At 40.7% G+C, this 26,785-nt stretch overlaps 3 protein-coding genes across 3 annotated transcripts; all 3 read left to right on the forward strand.

The window, feature by feature from the left end:
- Positions 1–1,033: 1,033 nt before the first annotated feature.
- On the forward strand, positions 1,034–4,282 carry LOC129037306 (protocadherin beta-17). Its single transcript, XM_054489293.2, has one exon. It carries the CDS (start codon positions 1,219–1,221, stop codon positions 3,607–3,609), a length of 2,391 nt encoding a protein of 796 aa, XP_054345268.1. The 5' UTR covers positions 1,034–1,218; the 3' UTR covers positions 3,610–4,282.
- A 13,573-nt stretch (positions 4,283–17,855) lies between these two features.
- Positions 17,856–20,466, forward strand: PCDHB7 (protocadherin beta 7). The gene has a single exon (XM_054489296.2). The coding sequence runs from the start codon at positions 18,085–18,087 to the stop codon at positions 20,464–20,466; it is 2,382 nt and encodes a 793-aa protein (XP_054345271.1). The 5' UTR covers positions 17,856–18,084.
- A 2,826-nt stretch (positions 20,467–23,292) lies between these two features.
- PCDHB8 (protocadherin beta 8) lies at positions 23,293–26,784 on the forward strand. The gene has a single exon (XM_054489288.2). It carries the CDS (start codon positions 23,293–23,295, stop codon positions 25,696–25,698), a length of 2,406 nt encoding a protein of 801 aa, XP_054345263.1. The 3' UTR covers positions 25,699–26,784.
- Position 26,785: the final 1 nt, after the last annotated feature.

The following is a 26,785-nucleotide window of genomic DNA, read 5'->3' on the forward strand; positions in this document are numbered from 1 at the left end:
ACTCTTGGCCTCCAGTGATCCACCCACCTCAGCCTCCCAAAGTGTTGGGATTACAGGCATGAGCCACCACACCTAGCCTAAATTGATTTTTAATAAGACAAACCACCATTTTCTCTAAATTTCACTGGGCATTGCACATAGTAAATTTATGAAGGAAAAAAAGTCCTAAATGGTGGCCAGGTATGGTAGCTCATGCCTGTAATCCCAGCATTTTGGGAGGCCAAGGCAGGCAGATCACTTGAGGCCAGGAGTTCAAGACCATCCTGGCCAATATGGTGAAATGTCATGTCTACTAAAACTACAAAAATTAGCCTGGTGTGGTAGCACGCACCTGTAGTCCCAGCTTCTCAGGAGGCTGAGTCAGGAGAATCGCTTGAACCTGGGAGGTAGAGGTTGCAGTGGGCCAAGATTGAGGCCACTGCACTCCAGCCTGGGCAAGAGTGAGACCATGTCTCAAAAAAACCAAAAAATTCCCAATGGTTATGTAGACCAGAGACTAACAAGAAACAATATTTTTATTTTCTTTCAGGAGTTACAGGCACATTACAATTTGAGAATGAAACTAGATTTTGAAAGTTCATGATTTCTTCCAGTACAATAGAACAAATTAGCATTTTTGTAATAGAACGTAAATTCCCCAAGAGCAAGAATTTGTATGTTTCATTTACTGTATTATCCCAGGAAGCTACATGAATGTCCCTACAGGTAAATACTTGTTAATAAATGAATTTGCCTGGAGCAGAGTTTTGTGTACTGAACTTGCACCTTTATAACGAAGATGAATATCGATACAGACATTACTTTTGCTGTAACAACCATTCTTAGCTACCTGAACAAGGCCTCATAATAGCCGGGGGAAAAGGGAGTATATAACAGGCCATGACCTAAAAGGCCTGCTATATGTTTTAGCTATTACAGTATACAGTGTGCTTTGAAATGAAAATTATCTGAAGTTGTAAAGCAGAACGCTTGGTGGCGCTGCAGGCTAAGAGTGAAAAACTGCAGCATCAGAGTCTCCTTAAAAGCTGTGCGGGTTTTCTGGCAGCTCGAAAAGGAAACACTTTTTTACTACTGGGGATAGAAGGTTTCAGAGAGGCAGCCATCCCATGTCGGTCAATGTTAAAAAGAACTAACTCAAGATATTTAAATCAAGATAGCTGAGTTGGCTGTAAAGCAATTACTTTGTGATTAAATACTGCATCTTTTGGACCCTGAGGAATGATGGAGACGCCGCTCCCCAAAGCACCAGAGAAAAGGCAAGTGACCGCCATTATTTTCTTACTACTACTGTGGGAGGCGGGCAGCGCTACGATTAAGTATTCAGTTCTAGAAGAGAGGGACAGCGGCTCTTTTGTGGCCAACTTAGCAAAAGATCTGGGGCTGGGTGTAGGGGAACTGGCCGCGAGGGGCGCCCGGATTCTTTCCAAAGGGAACAAACAGTATTTGCAGCTAGAACGGAAGAGTGGGAATTTGCTCCTAAAAGAAAAATTGGACCGGGAAGAGTTGTGCGGTGACATAGATCCATGTATACTGCATTTCCAGATGTTACTGAAAAATCCGGTGCAGTTTATTCGAGGTGAGCTACAGCTCCAAGATGTAAATGACCATGCCCCAGAATTCTTGGAAAATGAAATCCTCCTGAAAATCTCTGAAGGCAGCCATCCAGGGACTTCATTTCCTTTGAAAATAGCTCAAGATTTGGACGTAGGTAGCAACACAGTTCAGAACTACTCAATTAGCACCAACTCCTATTTCCACCTTTTCACTCGCAATCACAGCGACGGCAAGAAATACCCAGAGCTCGTGCTGGATCAAGCGCTGGACCGCGAGGAGCAGCCCCAGCTCAGGTTAACCCTCACAGCGCTGGATGGTGGGTCACCGCCCAGAATTGGGACTTCCCAGGTTCTCATAGTGATTGTAGATATCAATGACAACGTCCCTGAATTTGCTCAGCGGCGCTACGAGGTGCAGGTCCCAGAGAACACCCCTACAGGTTCCCTTGTCATCACCGTCTCTGCCAGGGATTTAGATGCTGGGACCCACGGGGAGCTCTCCTACTCATTTTTTCAATATTCAAATCAAATCATTCAGTCCTTTGAAATAAACTCAATCACGGGAGAAATTAGATTAAAAAAGGCGTTGGATTTTGAGGAAATTCAATCTTATCACATGGAAGTTGAGGCCTCAGACGGTGGGGGTCTTTCAGGAAAATGCACCGTAGCCATAGAAGTGATGGATATTAACGACAACGCACCGGAACTTACTATGTCCTTACTCATCAGTGATATCCTAGAAAACTCCCCAGAAACAGCGGTCGCTGTTTTCGGAATTTCGGATCCGGACTCCGGGAACAATGGAAAAATGATGTGTTCCATCCAAGACCATCTCCCTTTCCTTCTAAAACCTACCTTAGAAAATTTCTACACTTTGTTAACAGAAGGAGCGCTAGACAGAGAGAGCAGGGCCGAGTACAACATCACCATTACTGTCACAGACTTGGGGACACCCAGGCTGAAAACCGAGTACAACATAACCGTGCGGGTCTCCGACGTCAATGACAACGCCCCCGCCTTCACCCAAACCTCCTACACCCTGTTCGTCCGCGAGAACAACAGCCCCGCCCTGCACATCGGCAGCGTCAGCGCCACAGACAGAGACTCAGGCACCAATGCCCAGGTCACCTACTCGTTGCTGCCGCCCCAGGACCCGCATCTGCCCCTCGCCTCCCTGGTCTCCATCAACGCAGACAACGGCCACCTGTTCGCCCTCAGGTCGCTGGACTACGAGGCCCTGCAGGCGTTCGAGTTCCGCGTGGGGGCCTCAGACCGCGGCTCCCCGGCGCTGAGCAGCGAGGCGCTGGTGCGCGTGCTGGTGCTGGACGCCAACGACAACTCGCCCTTCGTGCTGTACCCGCTGCAGAACGGCTCCGCGCCCTGCACCGAGCTGGTGCCCCGGGCGGCCGAGCCGGGCTACCTGGTGACCAAGGTGGTGGCGGTGGACGGCGACTCGGGCCAGAACGCCTGGCTGTCGTACCAGCTGCTCAAGGCCACGGAGCCCGGGCTGTTCGGCGTGTGGGCGCACAATGGCGAGGTGCGCACCGCCAGGCTGCTGAGCGAGCGCGATGCGGCCAAGCACAGGCTGGTGGTGCTGGTCAAGGACAATGGCGAGCCTCCGCGCTCGGCCACCGCTACGCTGCACGTGCTCCTGGTGGACGGCTTCTCCCAGCCCTACCTGCCTCTCCCTGAGGCGGCCCCAGCCCAGGCCCAGGCCGACTCGCTCACCGTCTACCTGGTGGTGGCGTTGGCTTCGGTGTCTTCGCTCTTCCTCTTCTCGGTGCTCCTGTTCGTGGCGGTGCGGCTGTGCAGAAGGAGCAGGGCGGCCTCTGTGGGTCGCTTCTCGGTGCCCGAGGTCCCCTTTCCAGGGCATCTGGTGGACGTGAGTGGCACCAGGACCCTGTCCCAGAATTATCAGTATGAAGTTTACCTGGCAGAAAGCTCTGAGAGCCAGCTCAAGTTTCTTAAACCGATACTTCCCAACTTCTTGGGTGAAGGGACTGGTGGGGACAGCGAGGCAAACTCCAACTCCAGGAATCATTTTGGGTTCAATTAGGAATCTGACAACAGGTCGTGGTAAATCATAGAATTCACTATTCATCTGTAAGTTCCCAATTCTCTCATTCACGTAGAGTCACATATTCACACATTAGTAATGGCTGTCGTATTTATAGCTATTTCAACCTGCTAGACTATTTTCCATTCCCTTTGATTTTTGTTGTGGTGGTTGTCAGCTATGTTAGTTATAGCATGTGCACACGATAGCAGAGAAATGGTGTTTCCTATGGTTGTTGTTTTTGTTTGGTCAGATTTTGGAACTCACAGGTGTTTTCAGGTTCCCAGTATTTGAACTTGTTCATTGATATGTTATGATTAAGAAAATAGTGTTTCAAACTTTCTGGTTATCATCAGCATGACTCTAAGTCTATTGTAAATCACAGCTTTTAGTTTAAAAAATAATTTTCATTTATGCAAAAATTTTAGTAATCTTGTAAATTGTTGCATTTCTGTTGTGTTGTTTCAAAAACACTACTCTTCCCTCAAATGAACCAATATTTTACCTAGGTGATGTTTTCTCTCCTGAATTTCTTCTTTCAAAATTGATATTTATAGACCATCGGCTGTTATTCTAAAGGATTCAACTCCTGTTACATGAAAGAATAATAGAAAAAGGTTGGTTGACTTGTGATTGCTTTTTAAAAAAATAATAAATGGCCTTGGTATGTAAATAATGATTCTCCTTCTTTTAAAATAATATATAGCAGTGGTTCACACCGGTAATCCTAGCATTTTGGGATGCCAAGGTGGGCGGATCACCTGAGGTCAGGAGTTCGAGACCAGCCTGGCCAACATGATGAAACCCCATCTCTACTAAAAATACAAAAATTAGCTGGGCGTGGTGGCAAGTGCCTGTAATCCTAGTTACTCGGGAGGCTGAGGCAGGAGAATCCCTTGTGCCTCGGAGGCGGAGGTTGCAGTGAGCTGAGATCATGCCACTGCAGTCCAGCCTGGGTGACAGAGAGAGACTCCATCTCAAAAATAAATTAATTAATTAAAATAAAATATAATCATATGATTCAAACATACAGTAAGTACAAAAAAGAAAGCAAATTAACATCATTACTCCACCATCAGAACTAATTTCATTAAGTCAACATTATTCTAAAATATTTCAATGAATGTATATAAGAATAAAGTAATAGATGAAAATAATTTTATAAAATGGATCTATAATAAATTGATAGCTTCTGATAAAAATGATCAGATTGAATACAATAAAACGAAGTGTGAAACTATAGAACTTGCTTAAGCTTTGATAAGTAGTCCCTATAAAGGTTAAAAAGCAAGATTAGATGCATATGAAGACATTAGCATTACTTAACTGCTTAAAAATAAGCAAATAAACATTTTATACACTTTCTCTTCTTTCTTAACCTTACTTATCCTTTTTGTATTAAATATATATTACCTTATCAATATTTATAACATTTACAATGTATTTTGAAAGCATACTTGCCATAATTGTTTATGCATTTCATATTTTTTTTAAACGGAGTTTCACTCTTGTTGCCCAGGCTGGAGTGCAGTGGCGTGATCTCGGCTCATTGCAGCCTCCACCTCCCGGGTTCAAGCGATTCTCCTGCCTAAGCCTCCCAAGTACCTGGGATGACAGGCGTGCGCCACCATGCCTGGCTAATGTTGTATTTTTAGTAGAGATGGGGTTTCACCATGTTGGTCAGGCTGGTCTCTAACTCCTGACCTCAGGCGATCCACCTGCCTCGGCCTCCCAAAGTGCTGGGATTACAGGTGTGAGCCACCACACCTGGCCAGCATTTCATATTTTTTAAATTTTAATTTAAAAATCATATAATGCTACTTTTTTCCAATTTTATTCAAGTTTGACTGCCCAGGGTAACCAATTTTGATGCTCTTATGTGTTTTCCCATATTTACTTCCCTATTTTTAAAATCACATATGCTTATAAAGTGCTTTTTCTCAAATCCCAGTTTTAGATATCCAGTTTTTAAGGGGTACACACACAGACACACACACACACAACTAGCACATTTCCTCTACCTAGCAATATCAAAATTCTGTTTAGATAATGTTTATATAATTGTCACCATAAAAATGTTACTTACACCTAAGCCTTAAGAGTAAAAACAAAAAGCCTCTTTTTTTACCTTTAAGGTCATAATTGCCTTCTTTTTCAACTGCTTTTCTATGTACATCTTTTAAAATTATCCACAAATTTTGTAAAGCCTGAAGCTCCTAACTTAGGTTAAACTCATAAAGAAATTTATTGATTCCATTCTTTTCTCCTGGAGCCATCCTGGAGTTATTCAGAGTCTTGTTCCATTGTACATTGTTTGCTCTCTAGACCTACTGCACAGCTGCAGTTTGCTTTTCTACTAACTTGGGAATTTATCTTCCTCTTCCATTTGATTTCCTCTTCTGGATTTTACATCTTCCTCTTGCTTGGTTTTCTCCCTTAACTGTCAGAAGAATATTTGGTAATAAATCTTTTGATCGCTTGAATATAAAAATTTCAGATGTCAGAAACTCAAATGTCTATTTGAAGATTTTGTTGGGTGTGGAATTATAGGTTAGGAATTATTTGCTGCTAGTATTTTGAAGACATTTCTCTGTTGTCTTCTAATCACCAAAGTTGAGATATTACCCATTCTTTTCTGAGAAACTTTGTTTTCCTTCTAGATCCCTGATTCTCAACCAATGGCAATTTTGCCACCTTTGGTAAATGTCTGGCAATTATCAAACTTTTGGCAATGTCTGGAAACATTTTTGATGGTCACAGCTGCCAACAGTGCTGAGGCTGAGAAACCCTAATCTAGATAAATTGAGGTTCTTGTATGTACCTCCAGTGTTCTAGAATTTCGTCATTGTGTCATAGTGTAAGAATTTTGGTCATTTATTGCACTAGTTACTCAATGAGACTTGCCAATCTTGAGACATGTTCTTCAGACTAGAACAGGATTGTTAGGGTTTTTTTTTAATTAAAAAATTATTTCCCCTACTAAATGGTTTTTGAGTTTTTATTCTGCAATTTCTGTTAGTTGTATACTAACCTGGTTTGATATTTAATTTTTCTTATCCTTGTTCTATCTTCTGTCTTTATTTTCCTGGATTCCAGTAAATTTCCTCTATGGCTAAATTTTAAGCTTTTGCTATCATAGTTTTACTTTCAAAATCTTTTTCTTGGTCTCTGCATATTTCTTTCTATAGTAGCCTTGCAGTTTTAAAATTCTTTGGTGAGATATAATTCACATACCATAATATTCACTTTTTTAAAAATTGAGTTTGGTGGGTTTTAGTATATTCCAAGGGCTGTACAATTATTACCACTATCTAATTCCAGAACATTTTTCACATTTTCATCAGCACAAAAAAGAAACCTGGTACCCATAAGCAGTCACTCCCCATGCCCTCCTCCTTCCAGCCCCTGGAAACCACTAATCAACTTTATGTTTCTTTGGATTTGCCTGTTCTAAACATTTCATGTAAATTGAATCATAGAATATGTCTGGCTTCTTACACTTAACATAATGTTTTCAAGGTTCACTCATGTTACAGCATGCATCAGCACTTCATTCTTTTCTATGGCTAAATAATATCCCATTGTATGAATGTACCATATTTTGTTTGTTCATCAATTGGTGGGCATTTGGGTTTGTTTCCACTATTTGCTATTATGAATAATGCTGCTAGGAACATTCATGTATGAGTTTTTGTGTGAACATGTTTCCATTTCGCTTGGGTGTATATACCTAGGAATGGAATTACTGGGTCACATACTGACTCTATATAACTTTTTGAGGAATTGTCAAACTGTTTTCCAAAGTGACTATACCATTTTACGTTCCTCTCAACAGTGTATGAGGGTTCCAATTTGTCTACATCCTCACCAACACTTATTTTTTGTTATTATAGCCATCTTAGAAGGTGTGAAGTAGTATCCTATTATGGTTTGAATTGCATTTCCCAAATGACTAATCATGTTATATTTCTTTTCATATGCTTATTGTTCATTTGAGTATCTTCTTTAAAGAAATGTATACTCAAATTCTTTGCCAGTTATCTAATCTAATTTTTCAATATTTTAATTGTTGAATGTTAGTAGTTCTTTATATATTCTGGATACTAGACTCTTATCAGATACTTGATTTACAAATACTTTCCGCCATTCTGTGAGTTGTGTTTTCACTTTATTGGTAGTGTCCTCTGAAGTAAAAAAGATTTTTAAAAATTTTGATGACGCCCAATTATGTATCGTTTTCTTTTTTTTGAGACAGAGTCTCACTCTGTCGCCCAAACTGGAGTGCAATGGTGCAATCTCAGCTCACTGCAACCTCTGCCTCTTGGGTTCAAGTGATTCTCCTGCCTCAGCCTCCCGAGTTGCTGGGGTTACAGGCGCCTGCCACCACATCTGGCTGATTTTTTTTTGTATTTTTAGTAGAGATGGGATTTCAGCATGTTGGCCAGACTGGTCTCAAACTCCTGACCTCAGGTGATCCACCCGTCTCAGCCTTCCAAAGTGCTGGGATTACAGGCGTGAGCCACTGTGCCCAGTGTATTTTTTCCTTTTATAAAATAAGGCACTTAAAAGCTGATAAACATTGTATGTTTGGGTGGGACTAGTTGAGTGGTGGACCTCACCTTAGGGTAATGAAACAGGAGACATTTTATTTGGAGACAAAACGTCAATATCTGTAAGTCTTCTCTCTTGGGCTCACATTGTCCTTCAGAGAGAAATTCAATAAGGATGAGTAGGATGGAAGTTATTATAAACTTGACACCTAGCACTTTGTAAGCTCCTTGGTTTGAGAGAAAGTGTCTTAATTTTTTTTAACCCACTTTCTCACTAAGATCTCAGTCCTGCCCTAAGTTGTGCTCATGTCCTTCAGTCCAGAGCCCTTCCTATTAAACCACTATGGATATTACACCTCCGATTTTCTGCCATGATGAGAAAAGGGAAAGTGCCTTGCTTCACTGACTAGGAAAGGAATTCTCAGATATAAGTACTCCTTATATAGATCTTCAGCCAATGTTGTTTTTAGCCTCTCCCTGGGTCCTCAGTCTGGATTATTACTTTGGCTAGATTTGATTTTCTTATTAATTTTCCTCCTTTTCATTTGAGAGCAAAAAGGAAAAAAAAAAAAAAGAAAACTGTCAATTACCAATTGTCTGTGTGCTTTGCATCTTCCAAAATTTTTATGACTTCTCTCCCCTGCGGTTTATTCTTCTCCCATTATTTTTGTCTTTATAGCTTTGTTTATTTTAAACTCTTGCCCTCTATCATTTACATAAAGTTTGAGAAGAAAATTGAGAAAAACTAGTGTGCTCAAACTAGAGTAAAATACAGTCCTTACTGTCAGTCATATTGTGCTAGTCTTCCTGTATCTGAATCATTTATGCTGTTTTATCTCAATTTGCTTGATTTCATCAGATGTCAGTCTTTAGATAAGAGTTCATAGGTGCTGTATTTTTTCACGTGCTTAAGAAATACAATTTAGCTGGGTATAAAATTTTTCAATGGACTTTCTTTTCGTCAAAGATTTGTTGACATTAAATACAACATTAGTTCTTCTATCATAGTTTCTACAGTCATCTATAAGTCACTTGATTTTTATCCTTAAGTAGTATTTTTTTCAATAAGAATTCATCAGTACTAGCACAAGGTTTAATGAATTCTTTCCTGTTTGCTGCATTGTTGTCTTTGTACTTGAGCAACAGCTTGGCTATGTGTAAAATAATTGAGCCATAATTTATTTCCCTCAGAATCTTGTAGACATTTCCATTCTGTTTTGGTATTAAATGTTGCTCAGGGAACTTCTGAAGCCTGTTTGCTTCACCTGTAGGTAACTTGTTTTCCATCCTTGAAATTCATTATCTTTATCAGATTATGTCTTGATTATGGTAATTACACATTACTTTTCCCTGGAACTCAGCGTGCCTTTTCAATCTGTTCATGCAGATATTTTCAAGTATATCATTTATTTATTTATATATGGTAAGTATATTTTGTTTTAAAATCTGCCTTATAGTTCTAATATCTGAAGTTTGTGTGGGCCTATGCCTACTCTATTTTGTTTCTGCTCCTTCCCATTCATGATGTCTTTGTTTCTTTGTAGGATGTGCATGGTTGATTGCCCTTGAAAATTTATTTGTGGGGTATCTACAAAGCCTAGGTTGCACATGTTCCATCTCTCAAAATGGATTTTCATTTGTTTCAGCCAGGATATTGGAAACACTATCAATAGTGGACTATCACAAATTAATTAAATGGCTTGAGGTTCCTTGCATCTCAACCTATGTATATTCAAAATACAAATACAAAAGAGGGCCGTGTGCAGTGGTGTGGGCCTGTAGTCCCAGCTACTCAGGAGGTTGAGGTGGGAAGATCACTTGCGCTCAGGAGTTCTATACCCACCTAGGCAGTAGGGTAAGACCCCATCTCAATACACACACACACACACACACACACACTCACACACCCAATATGTAGATACAACTTCCTAGGCATGTTTTTTTTTCTTTTTCTTCTTCTCTGCTTAACATCAGGGAGACTTCTATATAATTCCCTGGAGTTGGAGGCTGAGGGCAGGTTTAGATTTGCTGGTGTTTACACTGTGTTTACATTATGGATGTATCCCTGAGGGGTCCCTTAATATGAAGAGGATCTTTCTATAATATGCTGCAACTGTGGTTACACCTGAACCTTGATTTATATTTCTTTAATCCCACATAGCTTCAGATCAAAGCCTGAGTACAAATATTTTTAAATGCCCTGAGAGCATAAGAAGTTTTGTTGTTCTGACACTCTGTTTACCCCTCTCTTACAGGCTTCCATAAAAATTGGACTTTTTCTGCCATTTTCCACTATGTTTTTGGCTCTTCATTAATTTTGAAGTTTTTTCTTAAGTTTTGTCCATTATATTTTGTTTTCCTTAGGAGGGTCATATGAATTATCGATACTATCATTTTCAGAAATGACAAGCTCTGTCTAATGTTTATTCAACCTGAAGATTCAGTTTTTCCATTTCAATTGTATATTAATTAGGCTATGTTTCCTTTGAATCCATTGAATCCAATGTTTCATCAACTGAGTACTCTGCTCAGACAAATCAATAATCTCCCCTCTCCACTAGACAGTACTCTCTTCACAAAGAGGGCTCTTTATCTTATGGGTTTAGACAAATATATACACAGCCATTCGTTGCTTAATAGCAGAAATACATTCTGAAAGCTGTGTCATTAGGCAATTTCATTATTGCTCCAACATCATAGAGTGTACTTACACAAATCCAGATAACGCAGCCTACTATACACACCTAGGATGCCCAGTATAGCCTATTGTTCCTAGACTGCAAACCTGTATATCATGTTACTATACTGACTACCGTAGACAATTATAACACAATGGTTAGTGTTTGTGTATCTAAACATAGAACAGATAATGCATTGCACTATGACATTACTATAGGTATGGCATCACTAGGCAACAAAAATTTTTCAGCTCCATTGTGATCTTACAGGACCACCATTGTATATGCCATCCATGGTTGATGAAACGTCGTTATGCAGCACGTGGCTATATTGAAATAAATATAGGTGAATGAGTATTGAATAAAGTAATAAATAAATTTCAGTCTGTTATTTTATCTGGCTTAGTAAGCCTAAACATGATAACAAAATATCTTATTTCTTTTTTATAAAATGCCCATTTATTATTTACAGTATTTGATACTTGCTTTGTTCACCTAACAATATGCCATTTAAAATATGTGACCCAGCTTTCATTTTTTAAAATTTATAATGTGATGTTGAGCCCTTTCTTATTTCTTTACAAATAATACATTTTTAAAACTAATTTTGACTTATTCTGTTACACATGAAGGGAGGATGAAAGATTTTTATTCACCTTCAGACCATGTTCTGCTTTTTAAAAAAGATATACATCAAATTTATCAAACACTTCTATCCTTAGTCTCTCAGGAGTACATCTGAAATTTTTTATTCTCCCCTATTCTTAAACTAAGTTGTGTTAGATTAAGGGACTAGTGCCTTAAAGCCTTGATGATTTTATGTTTTACGTTTATTTTCTTTTACAAACTCTAATCGAGAGGCTCCTATTACTTATAATTTGAGTGAAGGAATAAAATTTTGAGTTTGGATGAATTATTCAGAGTTCAGGACAAAAAACCAACAACCACTCTGTGTGTCTCTAACCAAAACCAAAAAAGATATCAGCTACAAGGACTTAGATGCTTATATAAAATCACTGGAAGAACTGGACAAGCAGAAGTGAGAGAGTCAGCACTGAAATGGTTTTGAAGGCATATGACCACAGCTGCAGCACAGGAATCAGAAAGCTGATGCTACTACTACTACCAAAACTGTTGCTCCCACAGTGCCCTCTCCCACCTCCAAAACTGACGGCTGCACACTGGCACAGAGTGTCCGGATGCCACAGTGGTCTCCAGTTCCCTAAGAAGGTGACGGCTAGACAGAGGAATGCTGACTTGGCTGCAAGCATTCATATCTTTCTGACCTTATTGGTGAACAGTGGAAGACAACCTTTGCCTGTATTCTAAGGCTCACGTGAAGGAATCTCCTTGGTAAAACCTAATTTACATCCAGAAAAATAATTCTAAGAAGTCTGGAAAATGGAGTTTTAAGCTTTCTAGACCCTGAATTTTTAAAAAATTTATAAAATGAAGTAGGAATGGATGGCATATTCCAATAGCACACTGGGGAAACATTGTTCAAAAGGCCTTGTCCTAGCACTTGAATTAATTTCTCTATTGCTTCCTGGGCTTAGCTTTCAGTGGAACAATAATTCTTTTGGCTACAAGCCACACTGCCAATATGGAGAGAGACAGTCCTATGTTCCTTTAATAACTGCTCTGAACTGGATAACTTTTTTGACCCTATCTATTCCTAGTGGGCAGTTGGGGCAATAGGTCAGGTCTAAGTGGGTATGATATAGATGGCTACTTTAACCCAAATATACATTCTCCCCTTGTTTATACATCTGATTTTAACTGCTTATGTACGTATGTGAGCTATAGATTATATTCTTCAACCTCTCTTGCAGCCACGTGTCATCTTGTAACTAAATTGTAGACTGTGAGATAAAAGCACAAGTGCCATGGAGTACCTTATGGAAATAATCTTTTTAAAAAAATGAAAGCACACCCTTTCCTTCCTCTTTTTGTTGGCATGAATGCGGATGTAATGACTGCTTATTAGGCAGCTACATTGGACAATGAAGTAAAGGCCATGTCCTGAAGATAGCAAATCAATGATGGAATGAGACTGGGTCCCAGATATCATGGAGTGCATCTTCAGCCACTAGCCTTCTTCTATATTTTGTTTAAGTCACTGTTATTATGGCTTTGTCTGTAACTTCAAGCTAAACTGATATAGAACATAGATCTATAAGTTATATAGAATATAATTCTAGCTGATATAAGAAGTTTCTTTAATAAAGTGATATTTAAGGTAAGAGTATAAGGGTAAATAGAGAAAAATGTAAGACTTACATGCATATTTTAGAAATCAAGGTTTATTGAGAAAAAAGGGACAAAGTAAATGACTCAAGAATCAAAACAAGAATTTTTAAAAATAAGGAAAATAAAAGGAATGAATTGAAAATATGAAAGCATAAATTGATTAAATAGAATAAAACCACATAATATTTGACCAATTAAACAAAAAGTGATTTCTTTGAAAAAGCCAAGGATATTTTAGGTTCTATATATAATTGATGTACGAGACATGCACCTTTCATTTGGCTCCCTCTAAAAATGCACTAAGAAAACATGAACAGATATTTTAAGAAACATAAACTTAATAAGGATGAAGAGAATAATGTAGAAGACAACAGGGAAAACTCTTAGAAGCTGGAAAACAGATGAATGATTTAGTAGACCTGACAAATCAACTACCAGTTGTGAAGTGGGAAGAGCTGAGAATCGATCCTGTTCAGACTGTGGGACTAGAATAAATTCTGTTTAGATGGTGGGACATATAGAGGCATCTGAAATGTCAATCCTAGTTCCTCATGCCAAATAAGAAGGATTGTGTTAAAGATCCCTGTAAAGCAGTTAAATCTCTAGCAGTTAGATCACATTTCCCCATTCCAGTCACTGAGTAACCTACCTACCCCCTTGACCCTAACATAAGTCTGGAGTTTTATTTTCTGATGAGTGCAAAAAGGAGGGTTGTTATATGAGAGGTTCTGCCAACAAAATGGAGGGCATGGGTAATATGGGTAGCAAAAGTAAGTAACCATCTAAATATTGAATTCTGGTTGATTGTTAAAATGCTGTGATAGTCATTTGAACCAATTACAAATATTTTGGTTCTCCCCTTCTTGGACATATGGTAGAATTTCAATTCTATTTCTGTTTAAAATTATGTGTAGCCATGTAATTTCCTTTGGCTAATAAAATGTGAGAAGTGACTATATTCATTCTGGGCTGAAGTTTTTGGAGGCACGGTTTAACACATTTTCTTTTCCCACTACAGTGATCACGGAAGTATATGTGAAGATGGAATCTCCACAAGTTTAGATCCTTGACTGACTGCTGTGAGGAGGGCCCCAGGCTGAACCATATAGGATATATAGTATAAGAAAGAAATCAACTTTTTTTTTTTTTTTTTTTTTTTTTTTTGAGACGGAGTCTCGCTCCGTCCAGGCTGGAGTGCAGTGGCGCGATCTCGGCTCACTGCAAGCTCCACCTCCCCGGTTCACGCCATTCTCCGGCCTCAGCCTCCCGAGTAGCTGGGACTACAGGCGCCCGCCACCACACCCGGCTAGTTTTTTGTATTTTTAGTAGAGACGGGGTTTCACTGTGTTAGCCAGGATGGAAGAAATCAACTTTCATTGTGTTAAGCTGTTGAGAGTTGGGGAAGTTGTTTGGTATTGAAGCATAATTTAGCCTATCCTGATGCAAAACTGTACTCCTCTTCACCCACTTAATCCTTCACCTTTTTCAATCTATAACTTTTCCTTTTGGATAGGGGATTTTAAAGAGTATGGTAATCTGGCCAGTCCAACTGGAAAGACCTAATCACACTGACACTGAGATTTCCCCACCCATCAGTGCTCCCAGTTCACTTTAGAATGAAAAATCAAGGTGGACAAGCATTATCAAACTACTCAGAGCCATCACTCAGCTCTGTAGTCTCCCAAACTAAATTAAGAACAAACACATGAAGAAAGTTTCTGAAAGGGCATACAGAAGTTAAAGAAAAGCAAAGAGTAAAAAGGTAACTTGGAGAAAATGGAAAGTCTGCAGCAAGAAGAAAACTTAGGGGGAAAAGCGATTATTAATATCATCAGATGAAAAAAGAAGTTATTGCATCTAAGAAATAAGCCCAACAGAGAGCTCTTTAAATAGAAGAGACAGGTCTAGGAAAATACTAACCTAATAAAGAAATAAAAATTTCAATATAAGGGCTTGAAGATAAAGTTCAGAAAATGTTCTAGAAAATACTGCAAAAATATTTTAAAATGGCAAGTAGGAGAGAAAAAAATAAAGAAATTAGAGAACCATACCAGAGGTCTAACCTCTGAATTACAGAAATTCTAAAAATGGAATGGGAGTTGGATTATTAATGAAATAATTTAAGGAGATTTCTAAGAGCAGGAGGAAATTAGTTTCCTAGATGAAATGTCTCATCAATTATACTGTGCAGTGCAATGAATGGAAAATAACCCCAAACAAAAACATACAATTGTTTAATTTTAAAGTGCTTGGGACAATGACAAAACACTATAACAAAAAATAAAAATATAGGTCACATATAAAAGATAAGAAATAAGATTAGCTTTAGACTTCTTTGCAAACAGATTGGTTTGGAAAGCTCATTGACAAAACAAAAATTCAGAAGAAAAATTATTTTCAACCTAAAACTCTATACTTAGTCAAACTACTAATCAAGTTTGAGGGTAGAATAAAGACATCTTAGTACATTTAAGATCACAAAAACATTTAACTCTGAAACACCCTTCTCTGAAAACTACTGGAAGGTATCTATCAAAATGAGAACCTAATTCAAGACAGGAGAAGACAGAAGAAACAGAAACTAGAAGATCCAAAACAGGACAGAAGTGAAATGAATCTCCAGGTGATGTTGAAGGATGATCCCAGGATGACAACTGAGCATAATGAACAACTAGTGCAGTAAGGAGCTGTTTGACTCAAGAGACAGAGATTTTGAAGGATATCATTAGCAATCCTCTTAACATTGTATCATCTTTTCAATCATACGAACCTATTGGAGGATGTGATCTAGTAATGCCATAGAGTAAACTGAAAAAGGGCCCAAGTTATAAAATCCCAGAAATAGCAAACACATCCAGAATAAAAGGCAAAGAATTCCAAGAATGACAGCAAAGAAAAAAATCCAGAATGATAGCTGTGCGGTAGGCATAGAAAGCAACTACCCAATTTAAAGAAAAATTGAAGTCTCAGGAGGAATGGAAATGACTATGGGGAAAATTGTACTGACAGGCAATTGTATCTGTGGGATGAATAAGTGATAGGGATAAAAAAAATCAAGTAAATGAAAAGGCAAGACAATTATTAACTTCACGAAAAAATTGAAAAAGAAAATATAATTAATACACAATAATCTTCCCAATATATGGTAAGTAAAAGAAAATCTAAAATACCTAAAATGTAATCTAACATAATAAACAGTCAACTGATAATTTCTAAAATTAATTAACCAAAATATATCAGAAAACAGATTAGTGACCGAAGAGATAACTGAAAGAGTTTTAAAATGGCTACCTCTTAGGAGGGGAACTAAGAAAAGTGAGGAGGAAAAGGGCAGAACAAGCCTCTTAGTGCTATTTAATTTTGGACCAAGGTCATATATTATTTTGAAAAAAATGCATTTCAAAATATCAGTAAAGTAGAGCTCTTGCAAGTCTCACCAAGAATAAAAAGGAGTTAAAATGCTAAACATCACTAATAAAAATAGGGATACAATTAAAGGTAAATAACGCAATGAAAACAATGCCAAGAAATTTGCAAACTAGATAAAATGATTTTCAAAATAAAATGCAAGTTACTTAAAAATACAAAACCTGAACAGATTAATAACCAAAGGTAAAATGTAAATGGTAGTCACTGATCTACTGCAAGTGAAGTCACCAAACCCAACCAATTTAAAAGGCAAGCTGGAATTAAGCATGTAGAAACATATAATAATATAATTATTAAAACTATTGTATAAAATAGATAAAAAGCTCCTTAACACATTCTATGATGCCAGTATAATAGTTTAATACCAAAGCCATAAAAGGCAAACATGCACTAGGAAAACAACATTAACTAGAAAAATCCTAAAACCATGTTGACACATCATATCTATCTGTGCACTAAAACAATAACACATTATGGTTAAATGTCATTTATATCAATAACTCAGTAATTTAGAAACTAAAGAATAAATGTATTATTTCAACAGCTATCAAAAATCACTTCAAAATATGAAAGAATAAAAAGAAAACTTTCTTGATTCAAAAAAGGAATATTTACCCCAAATTGAGATCAACCATCATAGTTGAAGATGAAATGCTAGAAGCACTTCCACAAATGCAAGATTGACCAACTTGCTACTACTAATTTTAAGAGTATTCATTGGATATTGGAAATTCTAGTCACTGAAATGATAGATGAACAATAATTTCTATGTAATACTTAAATCAGGTGAAGGATGAAGGTTGGGTTTAGGAGAGGCAGAAAGTGTTCCAAGAAATATCACGGGTAAAGAGTTAAGACCTGGAAAGTGGAATAATTGTTTAATTCACAAGAAATTGGAAAAAGGTCAATTACTCTGCCATATTCACATTATTATTGTTAAATAATTTACAAATAAATAAAATGTCCCCAACCAATATTTGTTGACTTCAAGGAGGAGGCTTCGTTTTCTCATATATATTTTTACTATCCATTTTTATAATAGGAGGTTTTCTTAGCATTTCGGTAGGGAGTCAGAGTTTAGTTTCATGCCCCTAGATTTAAGAAGACTATAAATTAATTCTTCTACGAATCCAGATTATCACAGGGGAAAACGACATCAGCTATTACTTACTAGCATTACTGTGACCATTTGAGGATAAAGATGGAATGAAACAGCAAAGGTACCGGGGACAAATCATTCTTGTTGCAGAATTCCTTCAATCCGCCATCTTTTTGTTCTAGTCTTGATAACGGGAATAACATCCACAAAACGCAAGGTGGCGCTGCTGGCTAAAAAGAGAGAGATAATTTCACAAAGAAAGGATGTTACAGATTCCAGAGTAAAGAGGAAATCTGAAGAGAAAAGCATAGGAAAGGAAACGGTGGTAATAGGAATTGGGGTAAAGTGAGGATCCTTCCCCACAGACATTGCTATTATTCAGCTCATTTCAAAGGATTCCGCTGCTGCCATTTGTGAGAGCCGCTGGAGGCTGAGTGAAAGTCATTTTGAAAGACTGATCCAAAGAAGAATGGAGGCCAGAGTGGAGCGTGCTGTGCAGAAAAGGCAAGTCTTATTTCTTTGTGTATTTCTGGGAATGTCTTGGGCTGGCGCCGAACCGCTTCGGTATTTTGTGGCGGAGGAAACCGAGAGAGGCACCTTTCTTACCAACTTGGCAAAAGACCTAGGGTTAGGGGTAGGGGAACTGAGAGCCCGGGGAACTAGAATTGTTTCAGACCAGAACATGCAATTTTTACTGCTCAGTTCGCTTACTGGTGATCTACTTCTAAATGAGAAATTGGACCGAGAGGAACTGTGTGGCCCCAGAGAGCCCTGTGTGCTGCCTTTCCAGTTGTTATTGGAAAAACCCTTTCAGATTTTCCGTGCTGAACTGTGGGTCAGAGACATCAATGATCACTCTCCAGTATTTCTAGACAGAGAGATTTCCTTGAAAATATTAGAAAGTACCACTCCAGGGGCGGCATTTCTCCTAGAGAGTGCACAGGATTCAGATGTTGGAACCAACAGCCTGAGTAACTACACCATCAGCCCCAATGCCTATTTCCATATTAATGTCCACGATAGCGGGGAGGGGAATATCTATCCCGAATTGGTGCTGAATCAAGTGCTGGATCGGGAAGAGATATCAGAGTTCAGTTTAACCCTCACCGCTTTAGACGGCGGCTCTCCTCCCAGATCAGGGACCGCCCTCGTGCGCATCCTGGTTCTAGACATAAATGACAACGCCCCTGATTTTGTGCGGTCGCTCTACAAGGTGCAGGTGCCCGAAAATAGCCCCGTTGGTTCCATGGTTGTCTCCGTGTCAGCCAGAGATTTAGATACCGGAAGTAATGGGGAAATAGCCTATGCATTTTCTTATGCCACTGAAAGAATTCTCAAAACGTTTCAAATCAATCCAACATCTGGGAATCTTCATCTTAAAGCGCAATTGGACTATGAGGCAATTCAAACTTACACATTAACTATTCAGGCCAAAGACGGCGGCGGGCTTTCTGGAAAATGCACTGTAGTGGTTGATGTAACAGATATAAACGATAATCGACCCGAGCTGCTCCTGTCTTCACTTACTAGCCCAATTGCAGAAAACTCACCCGAGACAGTCGTGGCTGTTTTTAGGATTAGAGACAGAGATTCCGGGAACAATGGAAAGACAGTGTGCTCCATCCAGGACGATCTCCCCTTCATCCTGAAGCCATCTGTAGAAAACTTCTATACTCTGGTAACAGAGAAACCTTTGGATCGAGAGAGGAACACTGAGTACAACATCACCATCACCGTCACCGACTTGGGGACACCCAGGCTGAAAACCGAGTACAACATAACTGTGCTGGTCTCTGACGTCAATGACAACGCCCCGGCCTTCACCCAAACCTCCTACACCCTGTTTGTCCGCGAGAACAACAGCCCCGCCCTGCACATCGGCAGCGTCAGCGCCACAGACAGAGACTCAGGCACCAACGCCCAGGTCACCTACTCGCTGCTGCCGCCCCAGGACCCGCACCTGCCCCTCGCCTCCCTGGTCTCCATCAACGCCGACAATGGCCACCTGTTTGCCCTCAGGTCTCTGGACTACGAGGCCCTGCAGGCGTTCGAGTTCCGCGTGGGCGCCACAGACCGCGGCTCCCCCGCGCTGAGCAGCGAGGCGCTGGTGCGCGTGCTGGTGCTGGACGCCAACGACAACTCGCCCTTCGTGCTGTACCCGCTGCAGAACGGCTCCGCGCCCTGCACCAAGCTGGTGCCCCGGGCGGCCGAGCCGGGCTACCTGGTGACCAAGGTGGTGGCGGTAGACAGCGACTCGGGCCAGAACGCCTGGCTGTCGTACCAGCTGCTCAAGGCCACGGAGCCCGGGCTATTCGGCCTGTGGGCGCACAATGGCGAGGTGCGCACCGCCAGGCTGCTGAGCGAGCGCGACGCGGCCAAGCACAGGCTGGTGGTGTTGGTCAAGGACAATGGCGAGCCTCCGCGCTCGGCCACCGCCACGCTGCACGTGCTCCTGGTGGACGGCTTCTCCCAGCCCTACCTGCCGCTCCCGGAGGCGGCCCCGGCCCAGGCCAACTCGCTCACCGTCTACCTGGTGGTTGCGTTGGCCTCGGTGTCGTCGCTCTTCCTCCTCTCGGTGCTCCTGTTCGTGGCGGTGCGGCTGTGCAGGAGGAGAAGGGCGGCCCCGGTGGGTCGCTGCTCGGTGCCTGAGGGCCCCTTTCCACGACATCTGGTGGACGTGAGCGGCACCGGGACCCTGTCCCAGAGCTACCAGTATGAGGTGTGTCTGACTGGAGGCTCTGGGACAAATGAGTTCAAGTTTCTGAAACCAATTATCCCCAACCTGCTACCCCAGAGCACAGGCAAGGAAGTGGAAGAAAATCTACCATTTCAGAATAATTTGGGTTTCTGATAAAGAATGAAAACTAAATCCGCGTCTGTGAATACATTTCTGATTAGGAACTTATTGTGAGGTGCCCTTAAGGGAGTGTCTTTACATCATTTCAAATATGTACTCTTGAAGTCAAGCCATAAATTTCTATACATAGAATAGGATCCTGATTTAGTATCAAGAACCCTTCACAAAGCATGAAATGTCAAACAATTATGCTTAATATACAGTCTATTAAATGTAAGTCTATTAAATGTAAGTCTAGTTTGAGATATTTTAAATTGCTTTCCATTGTTTTCAATCTCTACTGAGACTTCCTGAGTTGATTAGAAAGCTGTATGAGTGTATCTACCCTAGTCTCAGAAGCATAGACTGTAGAGTATCTTTTTAAGCATTTTTAAAAATGCTTTTAATGCATCATACACTATTTTAACACTTTTAATCTGAGAAGAAGCATATGAGGCATGGTATTTTAGGAATGAACAAATAGATGGTCTTAGAGATGCAGTAAGTTCACTAAGGTCCACTAACTAATAAGTGAAAAAACTGAGCATCCATTCCAGATCTGTCTGACTCTGGATCAGTGACCGTGCTCTGATTCCATACTGTTTTCTGCCATTAGATATCACCTGGCAAGTTTCTGCCTGATTAAGGAGAAGTCTTTTATCATATTTATACTGCTGTTCAATCTTTTCTATATTTAGAAATAATAATGTACATATTTATCTATGGTTTTATTTTCTTATACACCAAAAGTCCTGCTTTTCTGGGTCAATTTTCAACTATTATTACTAATGCTCTGATCTGTCCAAACTCAAGTGGAAAACAAAATTGAAAGGGCAATCTGTGCCTTCTCCTTGTCTTCAGAACATATGACTATCATTTCCCAGAAAAAAGATTAATGGTCCTGAGTAGGAATATTACATAATTTTGATTGCATCATTAGTTAATTATTTTCTTCACATTGTAGATTTTCTGCAGTCACCCATACTTAACATTTGTAATACATTTTTCTGATTTGAAAGTTTGTTTTTAAAGTTTTCTGTTAATTATAGTGCACTATTGAATCAGGAAAATTTAAGAAAATGGATAGTTAGTTTTAAATGCATAATATCAAAGAGAAACATAGATGATCATTAAATTTTTAGAAATTCTCGGAAGTTAAGGAGAAGTACTGTTTTTTATAAAAATTTACAACTGATTTTTATTTTTAAAATATCTGGATAATTTTTGCATGGTTGTGTTCTGAAAACATTATAAACTAGTGCTGCTAACTCTAATAAAGGTAGTATTACTATATATCACTGGTGGGATAGAATCTAAAGGCAAAAAAAACCTCACAGCAGTAAAATCTTAAAATGCTTTAATGGTCTTAGGATAAAATTATCTAATTTATTCAACAAATAAATAGCATGAAAAACAGGAGGAGAGAAGTCTACAGTAGGAAAGATCTTATGAGATCTACCAATCAAATGTAATGTGTGGATCTTGTCTGCATCTTCATTCAAACATCAGCAATGACGTTGAAACACTTGGAAGAGTTTGAATATAGATGGATATTAAGTAATATTAACTTAATTTTTTAGTTATAATAATGGCATTGTAGTTAAGGGTATTTTTAGAGTCACTTAAAGTTATTATGCATTTAAAGAAATGTATAATGAAGTATTTGTTGGTGAAAATTCAGTTTGTCTGGAATGTAAAGATGTTGGAGGGATAGAGTCAAGAATTATGGCAAGACATTGATAATAGTTGATGCTAGTACTGAGTAATTGCAGGTTAATTTTACTCTTCTCCTTTTATGAGATATGAAAAATATCAAAATAAAAGCTTTTTAAAATTGATGCTATTAGAAGAGAAGTAGAGGTAACAAAAAAGGACACGCTTCCCCAGAAACAAAATCACCACTGCTGTTACAGATTTTGTCTCTATTTAGACAAGCTCTCCAGCCTTTCCTTCTTTGTTTACCTTCACTGTTTGACATAAGTTCTCTACCTGAGATAGTCATGTTCCTGTACTATTCTACCATGTAATTTTGAGGTGTTTTTCTAGTTATAGCAATTGATTTATGCAGAGTCCTAAATACCACCTACCTGGTGGTATCAAATTGCCATATACCGGGTACATAGTTTATTTTTAAGGTTAATCTCTCTTTGAATCAGTTTCCTCATGTGTAAGGTGGGGAATTCACAACAGCCCTATGTGGTAGGTGCTATTATTATCCTCATTTTACAGATGAGGAAATTAAAGCAGAGAGATTAAAAAATTTGTTCGAGATTCACAGCTACTAATTATTCCTATGGTTCATGGAAATAAAACTATAAAGATCTAAATGTTGCCCATGTTAACTACAATTATATTTGAAATTCTTTTTGCCAAGCTAGACTGTTACCTAAATATTTCCTTTTTGCCCAAAACTCAGTTAGCATTGTTGAAAGACTAAAGCAATTTCTCCTTCGGGCAGTTGTCTGCTCACTAACGTCCGGCGATATTAACGGTGGTGTTGTAAATTTACATAGTCCCAGGGTACATACAAGCAGAGTTGGGAATATTACATCTATTATCATCCCACAAAATGTAAGATCCTGTGAGGACGCGTGGTGGCGCTGCAGGATAAGAAGGTACAAACCAGAACCGCAGCTGCAGCTCCATTAACCGGCAAAAAGCAGCAGAACCTGGAAGTCCACGGGAAGCTTGGATGCCAAAGGGAGGACGGCTGGGTCCTCTGGAGAGGACTACTCACTGGAATATTTCTGAGGTAGCTGTGGAATAACCACAGCCTCAGATACTGGGGACTTTACAGTCCCACAGAACCGTCCTCCCAGGAAGCTGAATCCAGCAAGAACAATGGAGGCCAGCGGGAAGCTCATTTGCAGACAAAGGCAAGTCGTTTTTTCCATTCTCCTTTTGGGTTTATCTCTGGCGGGCGCGGCGGAACCTAGACGCTATTCTATGGTAGAGGAAACTGAGGGCAGCTCCTTTGTCACCAGTTTAGCAAAGGACCTGGGTCTGGAGCAGAGGGAATTCTCCAGGCGGGGGGTTAGGGTTGTTTCCAGAGGGAACAAACTACATTTGCGGCTCAATCAGGTGACCGGGGATTTGTTGCTAAATGAGAAATTGGACCGTGAGGATCTATGCGGTCACACAGAGCCCTGTGTGCTACGTTTCCAAGTGTTGCTAGAGAGTCCCTTCGAGTTTTTTCAAGCTGAGCTACAAGTAATAGACATAAACGACCACTCTCCAGTATTTCTGGACAAACAAATGTTGGTGAAAGTGTCAGAGAGCAGTCCTCCTGGGACTGCGTTTCCTCTGAAGAATGCTGAAGACTTAGATGTAGGCCAAAACAATATTGAGAACTATATAATCAGCCCCAACTCCTATTTTCGGGTCCTCACCCGCAAACGCAGTGATGGCAGGAAATACCCAGAGCTGGTGCTGGACAAAGCGCTGGACCGAGAGGAAGAAGCTGAGCTCAGGTTAACACTCACAGCACTGGATGGTGGCTCTCCGCCCAGATCTGGCACTGCTCAGGTCTACATCGAAGTCCTGGATGTCAACGATAATGCCCCTGAATTTGAGCAGCCTTTCTATAGGGTGCAGATCTCTGAGGACAGTCCAGTAGGCTTCCTGGTTGTGAAGGTCTCTGCCACGGACGCAGACACAGGAGTCAACGGAGAGATTTCCTATTCCCTTTTCCAAGCTTCAGACGAGATTGGCAAAACTTTTAAGGTCGATTTCTTGACAGGAGAAATTCGACTAAGAAAACAACTTGATTTCGAAAAATTTCAGTCCTATGAAGTCAATATCGAGGCGAGAGATGCTGGAGGCTTTTCTGGAAAATGCACCGTTCTGATTCAAGTGATGGATGTGAACGACCATGCCCCAGAAGTTACCATGTCTGCATTTACCAGCCCAATACCTGAGAACGCGCCTGAAACTGTGGTTGCACTTTTCAGTGTTTCAGACCTTGATTCAGAAGAAAATGGGAAAATAAGTTGCTCCATTCAGGAGGATTTACCCTTCCTTCTGAAATCTTCTGTGGGGAACTTTTACACTCTACTAACAGAGACACCACTAGACAGAGAAAGCAGAGCCGAGTACAACGTCACTATCACCGTCACTGACTTAGGGACACCCAGGCTGACAACACGCCTCAATATGACCGTGCTGGTCTCCGACGTTAATGACAACGCCCCCACCTTCACCCAAACCTCCTACACCCTGTTCGTCCGCGAGAACAACAGCCCCGCCCTGCACATCGGCAGCGTCAGCGCCACAGACAGAGACTCAGGCACCAACGCTCAGGTCACCTACTCGCTGCTGCCGCCCCAGGACCCGCACCTGCCCCTCGCCTCCCTGGTCTCCATCAACGCAGACAACGGCCACCTGTTCGCCCTCAGGTCGCTGGACTACGAGGCCCTGCAGGAGTTCGAGTTCCGCGTGGGCGCCACAGACCGCGGCTCCCCGGCGCTGAGCAGCGAGGCGCTGGTGCGCGTGCTGGTGCTGGACGCCAACGACAACTCGCCCTTCGTGCTGTACCCGCTGCAGAACGGCTCCGCGCCCTGCACCGAGCTGGTGCCCCGGGCGGCCGAGCCGGGCTACCTGGTGACCAAGGTGGTGGCGGTGGACGGCGACTCGGGCCAGAACGCCTGGTTGTCGTACCAGCTGCTCAAGGCCACGGAGCCCGGGCTGTTCAGTGTGTGGGCGCACAATGGCGAGGTGCGCATCGCCAGGCTGCTGAGCGAGCGCGACGCGGCCAAGCACAGGCTGGTGGTGCTGGTCAAGGACAATGGCGAGCCTCCGCGCTCGGCCACCGCCACGCTGCACGTGCTCCTGGTGGACGGCTTCTCCCAGCCCTACCTGCCGCTTCCGGAGGCTGCCCCAGCCCAGGGCCAGGCCGACTCTCTCACCGTCTACCTGGTGGTGGCGTTGGCCTCGGTGTCGTCGCTCTTCCTCTTTTCGGTGCTCCTGTTCGTGGCGGTGCGGCTGTGCAGGAGGAGCAGGGCGGCCTCAGTGGGTCGCTGCTCGGTGCCTGAGGGCCCCTTTCCAGGACATCTGGTGGACGTGAGCGGCACCGGAAGCCTGTCTCAAAACTATCAGTACGAGGTGTGCCTGGTAGGAGGCTCAGGGACGAATGAGTTCCAGTTCCTGAAACCAGTATTACTTAATATTCGGGACCATTCTTTTGGGCCAGAAATGGAAGAAAACTCTAACTTTAGGAATGGCTTTGGTTTCAGCCTTCAGTTAAAGTAATTGTTTTCATATTATTTATTTTAATTTTTATGATCAATTCAAAGTAATGGTTTTCTGTCAACATAGCATAAATTTTAAATTACACTAAATTTGCCCATAGTATTTGTCTTGTTTTCACTGTTTTAAAAATTATCTCATCTTCTCTTCATTAGTATATCCAGTGGACTCTAATCATAATTCTTTAACAGTGCAATTTTAATTAAAATGTACATAGTAAAATGCACAGATCTGAAGTGAAGAAATTAATGTAACTTATCTTTTTAAGCCTTTATTTTTTGATTTCTAATCTAGCTACAATTTAGTTAAAAGTGGTGTAGAGAATGTTTTACATTTATTGCCTTTTAAATGTTTCCCCATATCCTAAGGGAGTTGACGTATTATCCCCTTTTTTAAATATGAGAAACTGAGGCTTAGAAAGGTAACTTGGCTGTGAGCACTGGCTCACACCTGTAATCACAACACTTTGAGATGCTGAGGCAAGCTGAACCCTTTGAGCTCAGTAGTTCAAGACCAGCCTGGGCAATGGGGCAAAACACTGACACTAACAAAAATACAAAAATTAGCCAGGTGTGATTGTGAACCTGTAGTCCCAAATACTCAGGAGGCTGAGGTAAGAGGATCCCCTGAGCCCAGGAGACAGAGACTACAGTGAGCCAAGATTGTGCCATTGCACTCCAGGCTAGGTGACAGAGTGAGACCTCATCCCCCCTGCAAAAAACGATTAACTTTCTGATAATTCTGAAGTAATAAAGGTAAAAATTTAAAATATAATCTAAGTCTAACCAATATGCTATATGGTCAGGCATTAACTGATAGCATTGTTTTTCTAACTAAGGAAGTGAAATTTTTGTTATTCCTACTCCTATTCCATGAACTAAACTCTCATGTGAAAATATAAGTTTTAGTTTATAGTTTCTTTATACTACTCTGCACAAATATACCCATGTTCTTATTGAAGCTCTAAGTATGCTGGGACAGATACTACAAATGAACTTTATGATGAGTGAATTAACCTGATTTATGTTCCTGTACCTTCTCTATATGCCATATCCATTATTAAAGAAATGAGTCTAAGTAAGAAGTAGAG

This window comes from Pongo pygmaeus, chromosome 4 (assembly GCF_028885625.2).
Source record: "Pongo pygmaeus isolate AG05252 chromosome 4, NHGRI_mPonPyg2-v2.0_pri, whole genome shotgun sequence".
Classification (NCBI taxonomy): Eukaryota; Metazoa; Chordata; class Mammalia; order Primates; family Hominidae; genus Pongo; species Pongo pygmaeus.